The sequence below is a fragment of the Pundamilia nyererei genome, unplaced genomic scaffold (genome assembly GCF_000239375.1).
Source record: "Pundamilia nyererei isolate P.nyererei 1_Seehausen unplaced genomic scaffold, PunNye1.0 scaffold00004, whole genome shotgun sequence".
In the NCBI taxonomy this organism is placed as follows: Eukaryota; Metazoa; Chordata; class Actinopteri; order Cichliformes; family Cichlidae; genus Pundamilia; species Pundamilia nyererei.
Window position 1 is genome coordinate 8,019,332 of NW_005187405.1, and position 20,050 is coordinate 8,039,381.

Below are 20,050 nucleotides of genomic sequence, written 5' to 3' on the forward strand. Positions count from 1 at the left end.
TCTGGTGCAAATTACTGACCTCTGTCATCATTTTAAGTGGGGGAACTTGCACAATCGGTGGCTGACTAAATACTTTTTTGCCCCACTGTAGGTGTGCTCACAGTCAGTTGCCTTCTTCTTCAAAGCAGCTTTTGTTCTTCAAGATGGTGATAAAGCAACAATAAGACCAATTCAGTCTGATGTGAGTTTGCAACTGAATATGATCAAGTTGGCCACTGCATGCACTTTCTTTGTGGTAATATGGTGATTAACCTCAAATGCTTTGATTCAGATTTCAGCCAGAAGCTCATAACCAACTGCAAAATAATAAAGGTGCGTGGTAACCCTGCCATAAAAAGATATAACGAGAATACAACCAGTTAAGCTCACCAATGCATATTGCAATACCAGCAACCTTTCGACTGCAAGGCGATTGCACAGATCGCCTGGTGGGAGGCAACCTATCTCAAAACAATCACAATTTTGACTCGCACTGACTGCAGTCACTCCTACACAGATTGGCGAGGTTTGCTAATAATTGCTAATTTATAAACACTGACTGCCAGCATGTTGCAATAAATTTGAGTTGGTGCACATCAATGAACACAGTTTGTCTGCAACTCATCTTCTTTGCAGTTGGGGACTTGACTCAGCTGGCTGCCAACTGGTTGTACTCTGGTTGTCTTATTTTATAGCAGGTTAACAAGCACTCATGTCATTTTACAGTCAGTTATTTGTAAATATTTTGTATTAGTTTTAAGTAGTTATGTGAATTTCTGTGTACGTAGACATCAACGGATTTGCATCTTTCAGTTGTTTATCACAGTTAATGATCGTATTACCACAAATGAATTGCATGCAATGGCCAAGGAGTAGTTGGCTGCACCACTTGAAATCGGTCTCCAACAGGAAAAAAAATGTAATGCAGTCGCCAGGCAACTATGAGTTTTAACTAGTTGCAAGGAGGTTGAGTCGTAAGTGAATCCACCTACCAGGCCACTGATTTAGACAGATTATCTGGTCTGTTCAGTCCACACAAACCTGAGATTTGAAAAGACAGTTCAGTATTTTACAGGGAATGATGTGCTACGGTTCTTCTGGGTTGGGACAGTAACTTTCTGGTCAATATCTGTAATATGAGGTCTTTCAAAAAGGAGAAATTCAGTCCCCCAACAGAAAAGTCCCTCTGTAGCAGTCAGCAGTTGTTGTTGCCCACCATAAGACGGCCACTTCCTCAACTTTTTGTCTGTTATGTTCTTTAATGCTATGAAAGCAACAGAGCTACAACAGCAGTCATATCAAATCTGATACTGAAAGCACTTCCTCATCCGATTGCCAGATTAGAAATTAGAAACATTTATGACCACTTATCGCAGAAACACTTTTTTTAATGTGAAAATTGGTGTCACTTTTTGTCCAAGTCTGCGTAATGACACACGTAGTGACTTCTCTTATTCTCTGAACAGCAGATCATCAGATATAAAGTCTTAATTAGTCTCCTGAACCATGCCACAAACCGCAGCATTTGTAGCCCAAGCTACTTTGCAATGCCCAACCTTACCTGGACCTTCAAAGTACAGAAAAACTGAGCTACACGTGCACAAAATATAATCAGAAAGGTCCTTTGGACAGAGACAGGTAGCTGTTTGCACTGCACAAACAAGTGAAAAGTTAATCTAGCCTCATATTGACTACACAGGTGTGACAGCGATAAGAAGATAAATGAATGGATGTTTTAGGTGCTGAGCTGTTGATTTAAGCAACAAAAAAAAAAGTATTTATTAAATAACAGAATTTAGAATAGATCAGGTGTCCATCCTTGAGGACAGTGGATCATCCCGCGCTGCCTTGGCCTTCTTTTACAGCGAGACTCATAAAGATAAAAACCACATTCTGCACAGTTAAAGGCTGAGCACATCTGCATAAAGATATTTTATTGCGGAAAGGCTGGTGTGTGACTTTGCAATCAGAAAGCTAAGCAAGCCAAACTGATAAAGTTATCAGAGTTGTTCTTATCGAACGGCTGATACATTAACCCTTGAGAGCTGTCACTAAGCGGAGGGCACAGTTCCCTGGTGCAGCATTGGTTTTGGATTTACTGCACTGAGGTGATGATTAAAAAGTCATTACTGTGTCCACGTCTTCTTTTTTTTCTTCTTTTTTTTTTTTTAAAATCAGCTGCAGCAGAGGACGATCATGACCATCCTGAATGCCGCAGAGGTGGAAGGGGGTGAGGTAGGTGTGCTTATCAAGCTGTTACATAACTCTGAGCTCATTGAAGAGCGCATTGATCTTTTGTCAATATGTCATGAGTCAGCATTAAGTTTTCTCTGCTGAGTTGAAAAAAACAAAACAAAAAACGTGCTGTTCATTGATATGTTTGAAGGAATTAGTTTCCAAAATATTGACACACTCTTTTTCCCGGCCTGATTATCATTTTTTGGCTTTTACTAACCTCAAGAACCCACTGGTGCTGTTGGAGCTATTTTTAACATACAAATGCAATGTGCGCTTTCAGACTTAGATCACTAGAATTACTGCTGAGCCAGAGTGCAGAGGTCAGGGGGCTTAAGGATGCTTGCATATTACTGTCAAACTTTTTTTTTTTTTTATGTATGGGAGATATAGGAGGGAGCTATTTTAAGTGTTGATTGCTTTCTGAACGCTCTAACACTGCCAAGTGATTTAACCTCGTTGTTTCAGTTCCCAGGATACGATGTGGAGGCCGTGTTGGGAAAAGAGGTGGGCCCCATCCCCGTTTATGTCCGAGTCATCACTAGGAAGCCTGCCCTGTGGATGGGCCTGGAAGAAATCTGCCTCTGAGGCTGTCAGGGCAAGGAACTAATGAGATCAATCCTCAGGCTTCAGCTGGCTCCAAGGATCTGCACGCTGGGCCTCGGTCCGAGCCAGTTTATCCTCCTCCCTCCCTCTGAAGGCCTCCCCCTGACAGCTTGAGGCTCTGCTGAAGGGAACAGGCTGTGAAGAGACAAGGTCCTGTTTGTGTTAATGATATGTGATCTAACCAGCCAGGGGTTGACAGCCCAAGGGTAGAGCAGTGGCATGCAGGCTGTCAAAAGGAGCCCACGTGGGTTCATTAACTTCAGATTTCTGGGTTTAAATGTTGTCTTTTTTAAAACTTTTTCATCCTTTCTGTGTTTAAGATTAACTCGCTTTGTGTCAATAAAAGGCTCATTTTTGCTGACCTTACTTTCTGTTTCCTGTTGCACTTCTTGTGTCAGTTTCCTCAAGCATAAATCATGACACACAAAGATTACCCACAGACCAGGCAGTTCTGCAATTTTTCCAGCAATGTTTTTATTACAGATAACAAAAACAAACTTTTCAAGGTTTCATACAAACTATATAAAAGATCATGCTCTGGCTCTTATAGAAAGTTTGGAATTATAAAAAAAAGGTACCATATCAGGTATAACAACACATAAATGCAGTGGTAAAATAATTTAATACAGGGGAAAAATCCCACAAAAATATGGCAGCATCATTTTCCAGTGCCATTATGGTAAGCTTAATACATCTGGTACAGATGGTAAGAAAAACAAAAAACAAGTGTCTGTTGAGGTATGTCTCTTGAAAGTTCAGTTCAAAGCAGTTCGAGAATTTGTCACCGGCTCTCTGCACTCGTGGAGCCCGCAAAGCTGGAGCTGGGCATCTGCTTGAAGAACTCTCTGAGGCCGGTGAGTTCTCTAGTTAGCTGCTCGATGGTTTTGTGAAGCCTGTCGTTCTCGGCGCTCAGTTCAATCAGCTTCTGCTGCATCTCCATGTTGCGCCTTTTGGCTTTGTCCCTGCTTTTCCTCACTGCAATGTTATTCCTCTCTCGCCTCTGTCGGTACTCCAAGCTGAACCTGTCCACCGCCTTCTTCCCCCTTTCCCTGCCCAGCTTACGCGGCGAGGATTTGGCCGAGCTGACGGCGGAGACTGGCTCCGGGGTGGTCGGCGGGGTCGGTTGCCCCGTGGGGAGGCTAAAGGAGGTCTGCGCGCAGGTCTCGATCTGGGAAGGCAGGGATGAAGACATGTCACTGTCACTCCAATCGGACTCTTGCTTGATGGGTGCGCTGAAGGCGCTCTTCCCCAGCGCGCCGTCCGTCTTCCTCTCTGCTGTGTAGGCGTTTGACAGCTGCTGCATGCCACCGGGCAGACCGGAGCTTTGCATGTTGTGGAAATCCGCCTTCTCCTGCTTGACGGTGTTGAACAGGTCGAGGAAGAGCTCATCGTTGCACAGCTCCAAGTTTGGCACGGTTGTCATGGACTCGATGTACTGGCTGAAGTCGATGGCGCTTTCGTCGTCGTACATGGCGGGGGTGGTGCTCAGCTCCACCATGGTGCCGTCCTCCGCGGGGCCGTCACTCCTGTTGCCCGGCTTGCAGACCCCCTGCTGCGGACCCCCCAGCTTGGTGCTGTCGTAGAAGTTAGCAGGCTCCATGGACCAGCTCATGTTGCATTGTGGAGACACGCAGTGCGAGTCCAGGCTGTATATGTCACACATGAACCCTGCTGACTTGTCCCACGTGGGTTTTAGAGAGAAAATAAACTTTTTTCTTATAGAGATACCCCTCAGGTGTGACAGCTCTGCAGCGCGATAATCCTGCTGCGGCTTCTCTTTCTGCGCAGGCGCTTTTCTCCCTTTTTGCGATATTAAAAAACTTTTGCCTTGTTATCCCTGGGTGCTGACTGTCAGGCTCCCGTCCCTTTCAACCCTAACACACCTCTTGTCACTTCTCTGAAGCGGCTCTACTTTCGCGCAGTGTTTTGTATCGTCTGCACCAGTTGACGTCACACACGCCGCCCTTTCACGAGCCAGTCAAGTCCAGAAGGCTGTCACGTGGTGCACCGTAACTTCCCATTTGAGGAGCGAGGGGCGTGCTGCTCGTGCCACCCACTTCTTACTATGATCGTATGAATGGTGCAGAGTTGTTTACATAGTGAAGGCTCGGCTCTGGCTGTTTGGGACCAGCACTCATTTCACAGCAGAGATAAAAAGTGGCGCAGGAAGTGCTCAGAATATTACTGAAGTATAAGAAGCAAGAAAAATACTCCATAGCATGTTAAAAAATACTGCAAGTACCCGGACACTGTAATTAAAGTATTTAATGAAAGTAACAATACATAATATCAATATTAATATCATGTATGATTGGATTCTTAATCGATGCTTTATTTTTATAGTAAAGCTCAGTTTAGCTACTATTTATAATGTTGGGTAGTTTAATAATAGGTAATAACAGTGTAAAAGTGGGAGAAAATTCACTGAAACAAACAATCTTACAGTCCTATTTTTCTCTAGTTAGCTTTAAATAGACTTTCATAATAGATCAGATTCATAGTTCAGTTTTTATATCACGTCATTTCTAATTTGCGATTAAGTTTCGATTCTGGGATCAAGTTAACAAAAGGTGCTATAGAGGAGGGGCAACCAGCAGAAACCGAAGGCCACAGGCTGCCTTCCTTACACCCATTTATCCTACAGACATTCATTCACAATCTGCACTGGCAGTAGTTATATGCTGTTACATCATAAAGATGTGTGGCAACTCATGTAACAATTATTTGAAACTACAAGGGGGAGCACACGTCTCTAATCACTTTTCAAAAGTTGAGTCAACTTTCTGACACAAACCAGTTCCCAGCAGCTCTCAGAGTCAGCGCTGGTTTGGAGCTAAACATGCTTCAAATAGTTTTACATTGTAAAGCACTCATTCAGCTCTTATAGTGAACGAGAAAGCCTCGAATTAGATGTGCCGAAACTTTTAAAGCTTTTTTTTTTTCAACTGTCTCTACATATATAGATATATTTTTAATATTATTCATAAATCAAATATCTACTGCGATACTTCTGGGAATTGTTCCAATGTTTTCCGCTTCGGAAGTTTGCAGTATTTGTCCTCTTTCATTGGCCTTTCTGAAATGGAAACAGTGCCACACGCTGGTCACCGTTTGCACCTGCAGATATTTTAAGTAACACTTATTGTCACCCTCACACACTCTTATTAGTCCCAGAAACAGTGCTTTCATGGTGCTTTATATTGTAAGATAAAGAACCCATAATAATACACAAGTAATCTGATGAGCAAGCACTTGGCAACAGTGGGAAGGAAAAACTCCCTTTTAACGGCAGGGAGACAGGATAAAAGACATGCTGTAGAAGAGTGACAGAGATTGATAATAACTAATGAGTAAATGCAGAGTAGTCTGTAAACACATAGTGAGTGAAAAAGGTGAGTGACGAAGGAATATTCAGTGCATTATGGGAAGCTCCCAGTGGTCTAAACCCATTACAACATAACTAAGGGAGGATTCAGGATCACTTGATCCAGCCCTAACTATATTCTTTATCAAAGAAAAATTGTAAGCCTAATCTTAAAAGCAGAGAGGCCAAATCCAAACTGGGATTTTGGCCCCTCTTCCATAGAAGAGGGGCCTGAAACCGGAAGGCTCTGCCTCCCATTCTACTTTTGAATATCCTAGGAACAAGTGAGCCAGCAGCGTGAGAGCAAAGAGCTCTATTGGTGATTCAGTACCATGAGATCTCTAAGATAAGATGGGCTCTGATTCTTAAAGAGGATGTATGTGCGGAGAGGGATTTTAAATTAGATTCTGGATTTAACAGGAATTGTGAAAAAGTATTGAGTCTCTCCTCACTTCTTCATAGTTTGCTAGGAAAATGGGAAATCACACTTGTGGTACTTTACAGAAATGTGTAAGCATAAATGGAATACAGCATATAAGAAAAAACAAAGTTTGTACAATTCTAACAGGCTTGAAAGTCGACATTTAGTATCACCACCTTTATTCCTCAACACAGCTGAACTCTCTTGGTTGGCTTTCGGGTATAGTTCTCCAGGCTTCCTGGAGGACATTCAAAGCTCTTCTTTGGATGTTGGCTGACTTCTGTTCTGTCCTCTGTTGAGATGATCCCACACTGCTTCAATGATGTTGAGGTCCAGGTTCTGGGAAGGCCAGTCCATGACTGATAGTGTTTCCTTGTGTGTTTGTCTGTGAGCTATGCTTTTACTGCATTGGGAGTGTGTTTGGGATCATTAGGGTAATAATTAAAATCAAGCCGTTGCTAATCAGGTGCTTGCCAGATGGTGTTGTATGGTGGATCAAAATCTGACAGAAATTTTCTACGTTGATAATTCTGTCACTTTTCACAAGATTTCCAACACCATGACTGAAAGAGCCTCCACTGTGTTTTACAGATAACTGCAGAGACTCAGTCTTGTAGCTCTCTGCTGACCTCTACTGATGATTTGAAACAAATCTTTAATATTTGCTAATATTTGCTGCATCTACTTGAACAACCCGTCGCCTCTGATTTTCAGTCCAGTTCTTGTGTACTTTGGCATACCTCAGCCTTTTCTCCCCGTTTCCCTTCTTCAAGAATGGCTTCTTGACAGCCACCCTTTCATTGAGAAAGCTTCTGACGAGCCATCAGTGAACAGTAGATGGATCAACTGAAGAGCTGGATCTCTCAGGTCCTGTGTTAGGTCTTTTTCTCTATTTCAGGACTTAACTTTGAGAAACTCTTCACCTGATATAGATATTCCTTAGGCCTTCCATTTCTTCTTTTGTCCTCCACTCATCCAGTTTCCTCAGATTTTTTGAAGGACGCATTGCACACCGCAGGGCTTTCAGCTTATAGTTCTTTATGAATCACATTGTCAAGCTATGTTATTTTTCATAGATTAATTCAAACAAATGGGAAGAAATTAGACAAGCTACTTTTAACAAAGTGCTTAAAGATACAAATGAAAATTGAATCTTTACTAAGTTGTCTGTTATATGTAGGCACGACACTCATTCATCTCTTGAATTAGGTTTTTTTTTTCCACGCATGAATGATTCATAGATCAGTGTGAAGACGTTTAACAGACAAACAAACAAAAAGCATTCCTCTGAAAATGTTCAGGTACAAAGACTGGACTTAAATGATAAATTGGGGTGGTAGTTTTATAGCACCTTCCTACTCAGTTGAGCGATCAAAACATTTTCAATTGCAACTCGCATTCACCCAACCACACCCACATTCATACAGCCCTTTTATCTATACATGAGCACTTTCCAACATTCACAAACACACCCAGTGTGAGTGTGTTTGTGAATGTTGGAAAATGTGAATGTTGTTGGGGGCAGCTTGAGGTTCAGTATCTGCAGGATGGAGGAGGCAGGGATTGATTTACCAGCCTTCCGAGAGGTAAATGACCCATTCTACCACCTGAGCCAGAGCCACCTGTGTTGTTTTAGAAAACGAATACCACAGAAGGCAAGGAGATGTGTTGGTCTGTCCTATTCTGCTCTGTCTTACCTTTGGGCTTGTTAATGGGTTTCCCACCCAGGAGGAAGGCACCGCAAAGCAGTGGCCAACTCAAACAGCTGGTACAACTACAGGCGCCGACCAGTGCTTACCATCCCTACCAGACTGTCCACAGGAATGGCATCTCCAATGAGCAAACTGTGGTCATGATGTACGATAACTTGACTCAAAATGAGGTGAACCTCAAACCCGGGATTACTGAGAATAAGTGAAAAAGTAGCCCAAATACAAAGAAAAACCTTCGCTGACTTCCAGAAAGCCTGTAGAAATGCTGCTCCAGACCACATGTTTGGATCCTTGGAGGGGAAAAAAAGAGATGACTTGAGAGGTTTACATAGTATTGTAGGTGGCAAAGTCATTCTTGAAGTTGGACAAACATTTGGTCCTCTTACCTTTCAAATATCTCTGTTCAGGATTCTTTTGAAAGGGGGAAGAGTGGGGTTCAAAGCTCTGAAATTGTGAGTGAAAGTTTGTTTTGTTCAGGTGATTGTGGAGCAAAATCCTCAACTTTACACTTTAGTGTGCAAGTACTTCTCGTAGAGTTTGAGGTGTTTCTGGGGTCGTTATTTTGCTGCATGTTGTGCAAACCAGAGGGTGGGGCATGTCTCTGAAGAATGGAGTTCTGCCTCTCCTTGGTCAGGGTGGAGCTGATTCAGTGCAGAGTACACCACCTGTTTCACTGTGGGTGAAGCAGATCAAAGCTACGTGAATGCATCTGAATCTGTGCTTCATGGAGAGAGGTGAGAGTGCTAATATGATCAAAGCCATAAACTTGCTTAACCAGCACAAAAAGTGCAGATGCTTTGTAGTCGTTGGTTTTATATGACATGACTTAATGTATTAAACTCATGTAAAATTATTCAAATTATTTTTAGGCTTCTCTTTTTTTTGCTGCTCCCTTTAGGGGTCACCACGGTGAATCATCAGCCTCCATCTCCCCCTGTCCCTAGCATCTTCCTCTGTCACGCCGAACCTCTGCATTTCCTCCTCCTCTACATCCACGAGTCTCAACTGTGGTCAGAAGTTTGCACATGCTCATCATGGGCATTGATGTCATGGTGAATTTGAGTTTTTTAATGATTTCTGAGTTGTTCATTTTCCAGGGTCCAATGTATATATACAGACTCAGATATACTATACAGCCCTACTAATATTTGGTCAAATGTCAAGTTGCATCTCACCCAGATGCTTTTGGTAGCCATCAATGATTCTCTTTTGGTCAGCATTGTCTCTGATGCTGATGTAAAAATCTCTTCACTGTGGGCAGTAATGCTGGCAGGCTTGACGTTTAGTGGTTTCTGGGTTGTTCCTGAAAATCTTAACCAATTTCCTGTAATCTGGGGGTGACAATTAAGGGTTTTCTTCTAGACCTTGGTGAACTGACACATCTGAATAACACATACTTATTTACAATAGTTTGAACTGATGACCCTGGAATCTGCAGTTGTTTGGAAATGGCTCCAAGAAGCCTTCACAACTTGTGGAAATCTGCAAATCTCATTCTTGGACTTTCACTGAGTTCCTTGGACTTTCCTATTGTTCTGAGTATTGGTCAATCCAATGAGTGCTGTTAAATAAATCAATTTAATGCTGGGAGAGATGAACTACTTATAGTCGATCATAATCGACAATGGGAAATTAATACGCCCTTTCCTTGTTGAGTCAAAAGACACTGCAGAACCTTCAGCACCAGTTATAAAAAGAGTTAAGTGATTGCATGTGGAGCCATTAAAGGGTTGTGCTGTACAATCATTCAACACAGGGGGAAAAACCAGTTAAAGAAATCATTAAAACCCCCAAATCATCATGACAGTCATGGCCACAAGGAGTGTACACAAACTTCTGTGCATTACTGTGAACACAGAAATATGGGATGCGCTGGACCTCATCATACTGAGAGCTGTTTCTTCTCACCCACTGGCATACATGAGTACCTCTACCTGTAGTGAAACCAGTACAACCACCGCTGTAACATAACCGGGTGAACATACATCCTACATGTAGAGTAGGAAAAGAGGGTGAATAGTACTTCCCGGTTAGCTTCTGCTGTTGTATTAATTCAAATGTTACATCTTTACATCCGTAGCCTGTCACGGATTTGCTGTCATTTAGTATTTGGGAGGCGGTTTCACACTTGCGTGTCGTTTGCATCGTTACAATAAAGATTAGGGCAGGGGCAAAAAAAAGTCTCTTACTGCTGGGCCAAACCAAATCGATTGAGGGTTTGATGGAGCACATGAGCGCACAGGAAACGCAGATCGTATTTGACATATCAAAAATTAAAAGTAAATTTATTTATTTATTTCCTATTTAATCTGTTTGTTTATTGAGTCTACAAGATGCTAAACTGAAGCCGGATAAGTAAACGCTGAACAAGAACCCCCCTTTTTCGGTGAAGGGATCGACCGGAAAGAAAAGAAAGTCAATCCCAGCCTCTCATTGGCCCAAAGTTCCCCGCGAAAATAACGTCACCCGCAGTTTCGCGCCACATCTTCTCCGCTCGGACGTATACACAAGAAGAGGTAAGAAGAGACGTATATAATGATATTTTTTAGGTTATTACATCTGTAGTTTTGGTGGTTTCGTGAAAGCGTGACACGTTAATCAGGTTGACTTAAACGTGCACGAAGGTGTTTTGTTGTTTTACGCTGACGTTTAATGTTAAATCGTCGCAGTCGAGGATCAGCTTATTGTGTGCTCTGCAGCCACATGTCAAATGGAGGTCGAGGGTTTAATGCAGTTAGTGCTTTAGTGAAAATAAGACACTTCAAAACATCTAAAAAAAGACACGCAGTGTAGCACATCAGCGCGCCGGAAGTGTGGTTTTTATAGTTAAGTGAACTTTTCGTGCTATTTGACTGATATCTGGAAGCGATTCAAGCACGCATTCATAACATAGATCCAAGTACCAAATGTAAGGAAAAACAGTTGGTTTGTTTCATGCCCCAACCTTGGACTAATTGTTACACAAGGTTATTTGTGCTACATCAAATATTACCTCATTGCATGTAAATGTAACCGGGCTGTTAACGAGGCAGCGAAAGGCAGGCTGCTCAGTTTATATCCATCTCATGTCATTTTCTCCACAAAGCTGAAAAAAGATCTAATAAAACAAAAAGGAAATAGTTAAAGTTTTTCAGCCAGCCACATATGTGAATGTCAGTTTTCTAAATGCTCAGTCAAACTTGAAGCCATCAGTGATGTCCTACAGCCAGAGCGACAGTATGTAACAAGTGTTATTACATTTCCGTTACTGAGTGTCACCTTTTGTTGATTTCCCAGCAGCAATGTCTTCTCCAGCTTCAACCCCTGGTGGCCGTAAGCGTGGAAGGAACACCAATCCACCTACACGTAAGTTCCCCACCTGCTCCATCCTTTTGCATATGGACCTCCTGTGATTGTATGATGACCGTTGCCTACTTTTCTTCATGTCTGTGCGATTTTAGCCAGCAGTGAGGACCCCACCTCGCCTCCCTCTCAGCGGCGCAGAGGTCAGGACTCCTCCACCGGGGACCTGATGCCGATGCCCACCTCCCCAGCCACGGACATTCTCAGTCCTGCAGCACCCCAGGACACGTCTCTGCTCTCCAGCCCCCGACCTTCAGGTATGACATGTTTGAGTTGTTGTGGTCTTGTGGACTCAAGTTTGGATTCTTAAATTGTTTTATAAGTCTGCCTCCTTTTAACAGTGCCTCCTAACGAGGTGGACATGAGCTCCCCCTTGATGTACGGGACTCCCAGCTCCAGGATTGAGGGAACCCCACGGAGCGGAGTGCGGGGCACACCAGCCAGGCAGCGTCCTGATCTGGGATCAGTCAGGAAGGCTCCCCAAGTTGATCTTCACTCTGAGCCGGTCAGTAACCTTGTGTTTGTCATGTATTGAGCTCACATGAAGCCTGAACCCTCAGAAGTTAACTATTCGCTATCTTCTCTCAGCTGAGCGCAGATGGCGCCGTGGCCAGCGAGTCGAACGCCGGGCAGAGGCTGGTGATCTGGGGGACTGATGTGAATGTCGGCACCTGCAAGGAAAAGTTTCAGGTATGAAGCCGAGTCAGCTAGATCCCATAATAAATGTCCTGTAGGGAGTCCATGAGTTAACATCGGCATGCTTTGCGTTTCGCTGCTTCCAGAGGTTTCTCCAGAGGTTTGTTGACCCGACCTCCACTGAAGATGAGAACGCTGGTCTGGACCTGAACGAGCCGTTATACATGCAGAAGCTGGAGGAGGTGCAATTTTTATTGTTTGCTGCTCCAAACGTTTTTAAGTCAGACTCGCACTGCACGATGGTGTTTCTGAATGATGAACAACAGCCAAGAAATGAGAGAATACAGGAGGAGGCGGTTGCGCGGGATTGCATTCAAAGACGTAATATCAATGTTTCTCCTCTCGTCCCACAGATCAGCGTCGTCGGCGATCCTGTGATGAACGTGAACTGCCGCCACGTACAGTCCTTTGATGCAGAACTTTACAGACAGCTCACCTGCTACCCACAGGTAAAGCTCGCTTCATCTGCCATCATTTGTTTATTTTTTTCATTGCTGTTGTTTTCATTACGTCATTAGGTGTATTCGTGAGTACGGATTAAACCGTAGAGGATGAAAACTTGAGCCCCTGATGAGTGAAATGGCGGCCTTCTGATTTTTATAATGAAGTAATGCCATACGGTGATGTCTTGAATAAATAAAACTAAAATAAGTGGATGCAAATGCAAAGGGAGAAGTGATGTGTAATGTGACGCAAACAAGGTTATATAGAAAACAAATGGATAGGTGAATGAATCCAAAGACAAATACAGAAGCAAATTTTGCTTTTTGTTCTATGAAGGGTTTATTTAAATTGTTATTGTTATATCTATAATATTATTAGTCACTTTATCCACAGGACCACTGGCATCTGCACTCTGTTAAAGATTAAATTGTTCCCTGTTTCCGTGGAAGAAATTCTGTGGAATTTGGCTGCGTATTAATGGAGTTAACTATGTCGTTTTCAGGAAGTCATCCCAACTTTTGACATGGCGGTCAACGAGCTTTTCTTCGAGCGTTTCCCCGACTCTTTCCTTGAGTATCAGATCCAAGTACGCCCCTACAACGCCGTGAAAACCAAAAGCATGAGGAGCCTGAACCCAGAAGGTTTGAACTGACGTCACACGTGTTACGGGACCCATGTCGTCTTCTGTTTTTTGTAAACAGTGAGGTGTCAACTTCTGTGTTTCTTCCACAGACATCGATCAGCTGATCACCATCAGCGGCATGGTGATCCGCACCTCGCAGCTCATCCCTGAGATGCAGGAGGCGTTCTTCCAGTGCCAGGTGTGCGCCTACAGCACCCGCGTGGAGGTGGATCGCGGGCGCATCGCCGAGCCGGCTGTGTGTCGCCACTGCAACACCACCCACAGCCTGGCGTTGATTCACAATCGCTCCGTCTTCTCAGACAAACAGATGGTGAGAGTTTGCTCATAGTCAGCGACACCGTATCTCAGAATACATGGATGGTAATCGCCGATGTGTTGCTGCGGAGGTCATGGCGACTGTTTGTTTACCGTTCTTCCTTTTGCAACAGATAAAAATTCAGGAATCTCCAGAAGACATGCCGGCCGGTCAGACGCCTCACACGACTATCGTTTACGCTCACAACGATCTAGTTGACAAAGTGCAGCCAGGAGACAGGGTGAACATCACTGGTGAGATTTCTTTAATATCTTGATAATATTAATTTCATGATGACCTGTATGAAGAGTAAAAGATGGGGCTGAAAATGGAAGCAAGAGCTGAGCTGCAATATTTCTAATGACCAGCAGGGGGCAGCTCCTGGCTGCAGAAAGTCATCAGGTGGATTTAAAGTGTTTGGCATGAAATTAAAGCATTTTTAAAAAAATTTTGCAAGGTGGTCGTTGAAGGTCACGTTGTGGTCGGATCACTAACAGCCTTCATCGTCTGTGCAGGTATCTACAGAGCCGTCCCAATGCGCGTTAACCCACGCCAGAGCAACGTGAAGTCGGTTTACAAGACTCACATAGATGCCATCCACTTCCGCAAGACAGACGAAAAGCGCCTGCACGGTTTGGACGAAGAGGCCGAGCAGAAGCTCTTCACCGAAGACCGCGTGCAGACCCTGAAGGAGCTCGCAGCCAAGCCGGACGTCTACGAACGCCTCTCCTCTGCCCTTGCACCGAGCATCTACGAACATGAAGACATCAAAAAGGTAAGACCAAAGGCTACTTGTTAAGGTGGAAACACTTGGCTATCACATAACCAAAAAGGCCCACAACAGCCACGCCCTCTTTCCTGCATATCGGTCACTCTGCTGCAGCTTTTAAAAAAAGAACATTTTAAGCAGAGGTGAAATGCAGAAATGCCCTAATAAAAGTTTTGGTTGAAGATGAATTTAGATTAAAGTTGTGATTCGATTGGGTCTCTTTCTCCGTCTCCTGGTACCAGGGCATCTTGCTCCAGCTGTTTGGGGGCACTCGAAAGGACTTCAGTCAGACCGGCCGCGGGAACTTCCGTGCCGAGGTGAACATCCTGCTTTGCGGAGACCCCGGCACCAGCAAGTCCCAGCTGCTGCAGTACGTCTACAACCTGGTGCCCCGCGGCCAGTACACGTCAGGAAAGGGCTCCAGCGCTGTGGGTCTGACCGCCTATGTGATGAAGGACCCAGAGACCAGGCAGCTGGTGCTGCAGACCGGCGCGCTGGTCCTGAGCGACAACGGCATCTGCTGCATCGACGAGTTCGACAAGATGAGCGACAACACGCGCTCCGTGCTGCACGAGGTCATGGAGCAGCAGACCCTCTCCATTGCAAAGGTATATGTCACCACATTTAATACGTAATCGTTTGGAAGTACGCAAACGGAAGGAGCTTTCGGTCTCACGGCGTTTGTGTTTTCGTGCCCTCAGGCTGGAATCATCTGCCAGCTGAACGCCCGCACCGCCGTGCTGGCTGCTGCCAACCCAGTGGAATCCCAGTGGAACCCCAAAAAGACCACAATCGAGAACATCCAGCTGCCTCACACTCTCCTGTCCAGGTGAACATCACTGCATTGAAACTCCCGATGCACCGATCCACATGTTGCTGTGTTGCAAACTAAACGTAACTTTGTGTTTGTTGCGCCGTCAGATTCGACCTCATTTTCCTGATGCTGGATCCCCAGGATGAGGCTTACGACCGCAGGCTGGCTCACCACCTGGTGTCTCTCTACTACCAGACTGAGGAGCAGATGGAGGAAGAGTTCCTGGACATGGCCGTGCTGAAGGACTACATCGCGTACGCGCGAACGTACATCAACCCAAGACTCAGCGAAGAAGCCAGCCAGGCCCTCATTGAGGTCTGTGGAAACTCTGTGGCTTAATTTAACCCTTTTAGCAAACATTTTAGTCGATTCTTAGAGTTCTATGTAGCTGACCTTGTTTACGTTCATCCGCAGGCCTACGTTGACATGAGAAAGATAGGCAGCGGCCGTGGGATGGTGTCCGCCTACCCAAGACAGCTGGAGTCCCTGATCCGCTTGGCAGAGGCCCACGCCAAGGTACGCTTCTCCGAGAAAGTGGAGACCATTGACGTGGAGGAGGCCAAGCGGCTGCACCGAGAGGCCTTGAAACAGTCGGCCACAGATCCTAGAACAGGATTTGTAGACATCTCTATTCTGACAACAGGTACGGAAGACAGTGAATGTATTTCTAAAGGTGCTGACATGAGAAATTAAAGATGCACTTTATGAGGGTCAGGCTCATTTTACAATGGCCTTGCTTTGAAATACTAGTTCCATTTTCTCCATTGTGAAGGTGCCACTTGGGCTTTTCCGGCCTCTTTATAGGACAACTTTTTAACCCCAGATTAATTATGCAAATAACCCCTAGGTTCAGTCCTGCAGTTGCATTTCAATGCATTGTTCTTTGCTTGATTACAGGCATGAGCGCCACAGCACGCAAGCGCAAGGAGGAGGTAGCCCAGGCCCTGAAGAAGCTGATCCAGGCCAAAGGGAAGACGCCAGCCATGAAGTACCAGCAGCTGCTCGATGACCTCAGAGGACAGTCTGAAACTGTGAGTCTTTTAAATCTTTATTTTTATTAAGCCAGCATGAAGTCAAAGCTCAAATATCAGTTTGATTTCAGCTCTTCAGATGGCGATCGCTATGGCCGTAGCGTGGCACTCGTTCCTCATTAGACTGAACAAAAGCCAAGCTCTAACATTTCTCCGTATCCTCTAAAATATCACAAAATTCAGCCAGAGTAGCCGTCGACACGTTTGCACCCTCTGAGTATTTGCTGCACTTTTGCATCACTTCCTCTCTAATGGCTTCCTCCTGTCTTGCCCCGTTTGCAGGCGATTACTAAGGAGCTGTTCGACGAGGCGTTGCGAGCTCTGGCTGACGAGGATTACTTGACAGTCACTGGAAAGACTGTTCGTCTCCTTGCTTGAGGCACACCCTGCAATTATGTACAGTCCTTAATTTTAAATCCTATCCCATGTCGACTTCTTTACTCGTGCTGTAAAAAAAAAACGTATTTGTTTAACCGAACCAGCATGTGCTGAATATCTGGGTGTATTAGATGTTTATAGCACCCCAGATTGGTGATTCAGAAGCACCCAATGACTCATTAAACGCTGGTTTCCTGTTGCAGTTTTTATAGGAATGTGTAAAAACTGCATCCAGTGTTGACTTAAAGAGCTCATATTTGAAAGTACTTATTTTCTTTGTTAACTTGTTTTGTGCTGTGATTAAAAAGCTCTTTGGATAACTTGTACATTATAATCGCAGACTTTGTCTTCAAGAAACTGTTAAAGCAAGCTTGAACTTATTTTGTGTTTTTTCTTTTGGATTGAGTAGCTCATGTTGACTATTTGTTTATAGAGAATAAATAAAATGATGTTCACTAAAGGTTTCTTACTTCTGACCTGCATATTTCACCAGTTTTTCTATGTTAAGTTGTTTAAGTATACAGAGACTTATTATGAACCATTAAATAATGACATGTAGACATGCTGGTCTCGTCATGTGTCTACTTGTCTATGATCGTCTCCACTACCAAACCCGTTTTATCATTTAACAATGTAGGGCTCGAGCAGAGGAAATGCAAATGTTGAAAGCATTTCACTGGCATGAATAATTGAGTATGGTTTAAAACGACTTCAAAAATATACTCTCCAAGCATTTCTGAGTTTCCCAGACATTTCCCAGAAGGTCAAGGTCCAAGGTCAGAATTGAGGTCAAAGGGTCAAAATCATAATTTCATTTTAATTTGACTTTCATACTTTGATTATTCAGAAGAGTCCAATTTAATCAAAACTAGATGGCTAGTTCAGAAAGAGTGGCTATTTTAGGTCAATTTTTTTCCCAAAGGTCAAAATGTATGATAGTCATTTCTGCTTTCAATTAAGAACTTTTGGTCTTGGTAGCATTGTGCCATATCATCAAAACTAGAACCAACCAACCATTTTTCATTTATCTTGACCCAAACTAGAATAAATGTAGTCAGACTCTGTCCCAGTGTTCAGTGTACTGTTGCTTTTGTGCTCCCTGGCACTTTGGTGCAGTCCTTCACTCACACTGGCTTAGCTCAATATCTGTGAAGCAATCGGAGCCATGAATAAAAAAAAAAGTTAGTTTGACCTACTCAGCCGGGGGGGTTGAAGTGGTAAAACATGAGCGCGAGAGCCTGCTGTCGTATAAAATCATGCTTAAACGGACGTGCCAAGCAGCTCTTTTTTGTGGCTTTATCTCAGATTATGGCGGAGACCCCGGAGTTTGTACACCTGCAGCTGGAGCCAGAATGATGTGTTGCTATAGCAACTACAGCTACATGGCAGCAATCAGAGTCAGCGATGAGAGTGGGTGACTTGACCAGCTACATCCACCATTTTGTCTTATCTGTGACCACACTTCATCTGCTTCCCAAATCTGCTGCACATCCTCTAGCAGTTAATCTCTGGCCTGATTATAAATGTATAAAGTATGTTTTTTGCTATTGTATTTTTATTGTAGTCCAATTTTATCAGGTCTGACATTAGCCAAATAAATGGATAAGATATTGGAGGGAGAAAAACCTTTAATCCAGATCTGTAAGCTTAAATTATCCAATAACCTGACCACTGAAAAGATGCAGTTAAGCCAGATGTGTCTCGAATCTCTCAGATCTCTGCTCTTGATAGCTTAACTGTTTCTTTCCTTCTAACAGTGCAACCTGCATAAATTCTGGACCTGGAATGGACACCTGTATTATCCACAAAAGTGTGTTTAAAGTTTCAAAAATAAAATAAATCTTTTGTTTTGTGAAATATCCGACCCTTCTCATCCTGTTTTAAATGTAACTGAACTCTACAAATCAGCAGACGAGGTTTTGTCTAAGAAGGTCAAAAGCCCGACAATTTGGGAGATGCTCGCTTAATTTTGAACGGTGATGTGTGACGTGTGCAAAATCCTAACCTGCCGAGCTGTCAGCTGAAACCAGGCTGAAATTTACAGGAAAAAGATGATAGTTTTTGTCGGTCATAATGTCCAAAGTATGGGGGTATGATAGAAAACTAATACAGCCTGCATGTATTTTTATTGAATCTGTAAGGGTTATTGAATCTATTTATTGAATCTGTTAGGGCTCTAATCCTAATCAAAAAGAAGCTGCACTGACTTAGTCTTAACTTTAATTTCAACATGGTGGCGCAGTGGTTAGCACTGCTGCCTCACAACAAAGGGGTCCTGGGTTTGAATGCATTGGCTGGCTGGGGCCACTTTGTGTGGAGTTTCCATGATCCCCATCCCTGCAGGGTGTTAACTCATGACTCTAGATCAACTTTGTAAATGATTGTATGCCTGCATGTTGTCTCGTGAGTCCTGCCACTGCTTTGGTTTGCAAACTCCAGCTGTCCCCCTCTTTTATATGCTGAATGTAAAAACACTTCCACAAATGTTGGCGCAACCCCGTGTTAAAGCTCCTCAACCCAGCTGATAGAGCAGAGAAGAGAGGACCATCCTTTTTAGGAACTAAGACATCCTTTAACATAGCAGACTGATTGCCAAGCCATGTGCAGGAGAATTGGGAATTGAACCGCGGTGGGCTCTCCCAAACTGATGTCTCTAAAATTGAAGAAGTTTCACAAGAATGGATTTGTAATTTTTATTATTTATTCTTGCATTTAAGCAAGAATAAAACCCATCAATTCAGTCATCAAATTGTGTCCAGGGGTCCAGACATGACCCAGGCATGGTCTTAAGGTTTTCCTGGGACTCGTTAATGCCCCTCAGCCCCAGTTGGCCAAGGATGGTACCAAGCAAGTTAAAGGCCTACTGTAAGAGCACAGAATCTGAACCACACGAGGCAAGTTAACAAATAAATGCAGCCGTCTTCTGACGATACAATCAAATAACTGACAGAACACAAAGGCTCGTCTCACATTTGCCAAAAAAAACATGGCGACTATTCCCAAGACCTTTGAGGAAATGTTATGTGGACTGATGAGACAAAAGCTGAACTTCTGGGAAGCTTTTGTTACATTTTCTTTGTTACAAACTAACAAAGAAAATAACATCACACTAACAGTCAAACATGGTGGTGGTAGTGTGATGGTCTGGGGCTACTATGGTACTTCAGAAACAACGCTACTAAAAAAGCCTGGAGGAGACTGTTCAGTCATCTGTTTGTCCCCCGGAGCTCAAGTGTACTTGGATTATGCAGCAGGATGAAGATCTGAATGAAGGTTTTGGAGTGACCAAGTCCAGATTTGGCATGATGTTAAACAGGCTGT

The 20,050-nt window shown here is 43.8% G+C and overlaps 4 protein-coding genes across 4 annotated transcripts in view; 3 read left to right on the top strand and 1 right to left on the bottom strand.

Moving 5' to 3' along the window:
• Positions 1-3,186, top strand: part of spidr (scaffold protein involved in DNA repair) — a 44,642-nt gene extending 41,456 nt beyond the window's left edge. Inside the window, exons 19-20 of the mRNA XM_005721451.1 lie at positions 2,158-2,214; positions 2,683-3,186. Coding sequence (XP_005721508.1) covers positions 2,158-2,214; positions 2,683-2,802 — 177 coding nt within the window. The 3' untranslated portion in view covers positions 2,803-3,186. The remainder of the gene's footprint in view (positions 1-2,157; positions 2,215-2,682) is intronic.
• Positions 3,187-3,272: 86 nt separating this feature from the next.
• Positions 3,273-4,724, bottom strand: cebpd (CCAAT enhancer binding protein delta). The gene has a single exon (XM_005721452.2). It carries the CDS (start codon positions 4,481-4,483, stop codon positions 3,602-3,604), a length of 882 nt encoding a protein of 293 aa, XP_005721509.1. The 5' UTR covers positions 4,484-4,724; the 3' UTR covers positions 3,273-3,601.
• Positions 4,725-10,754: 6,030 nt separating this feature from the next.
• mcm4 (minichromosome maintenance complex component 4) lies at positions 10,755-17,294 on the top strand. The gene is made up of 17 exons (XM_005721453.1): positions 10,755-10,833; positions 11,594-11,662; positions 11,758-11,916; positions 12,001-12,164; positions 12,248-12,349; positions 12,442-12,537; positions 12,709-12,804; positions 13,302-13,440; positions 13,532-13,752; positions 13,871-13,991; positions 14,253-14,512; positions 14,749-15,114; positions 15,208-15,335; positions 15,428-15,635; positions 15,735-15,963; positions 16,218-16,351; positions 16,634-17,294. The coding sequence occupies exons 2-17, from the start codon at positions 11,599-11,601 to the stop codon at positions 16,727-16,729; spliced, it is 2,583 nt and encodes an 860-aa protein (XP_005721510.1). The 5' UTR covers positions 10,755-10,833; positions 11,594-11,598; the 3' UTR covers positions 16,730-17,294.
• Positions 17,295-19,566: 2,272 nt separating this feature from the next.
• Positions 19,567-20,050, top strand: part of ube2v2 (ubiquitin-conjugating enzyme E2 variant 2) — a 7,093-nt gene continuing 6,609 nt past the window's right edge. Inside the window, exon 1 of the mRNA XM_013911599.1 lies at positions 19,567-19,627. Coding sequence (XP_013767053.1) covers positions 19,567-19,627 — 61 coding nt within the window. The remainder of the gene's footprint in view (positions 19,628-20,050) is intronic.

Coding starts and splice junctions, on each gene's coding strand:
- cebpd (XM_005721452.2), bottom strand. CDS start 4,483: ATGTGTGACATATACAGCCTGGACTCGCACTGCGTGTCTCCACAATGC.
- mcm4 (XM_005721453.1), top strand. CDS start 11,599: ATGTCTTCTCCAGCTTCAACCCCTGGTGGCCGTAAGCGTGGAAGGAAC. Junction 13,753..13,870: donor TCTTCTCAGACAAACAGATG/GTGAGAGTTTGC, acceptor CTTTTGCAACAG/ATAAAAATTCAGGAATCTCC. Junction 15,964..16,217: donor CATCTCTATTCTGACAACAG/GTACGGAAGACA, acceptor GCTTGATTACAG/GCATGAGCGCCACAGCACGC.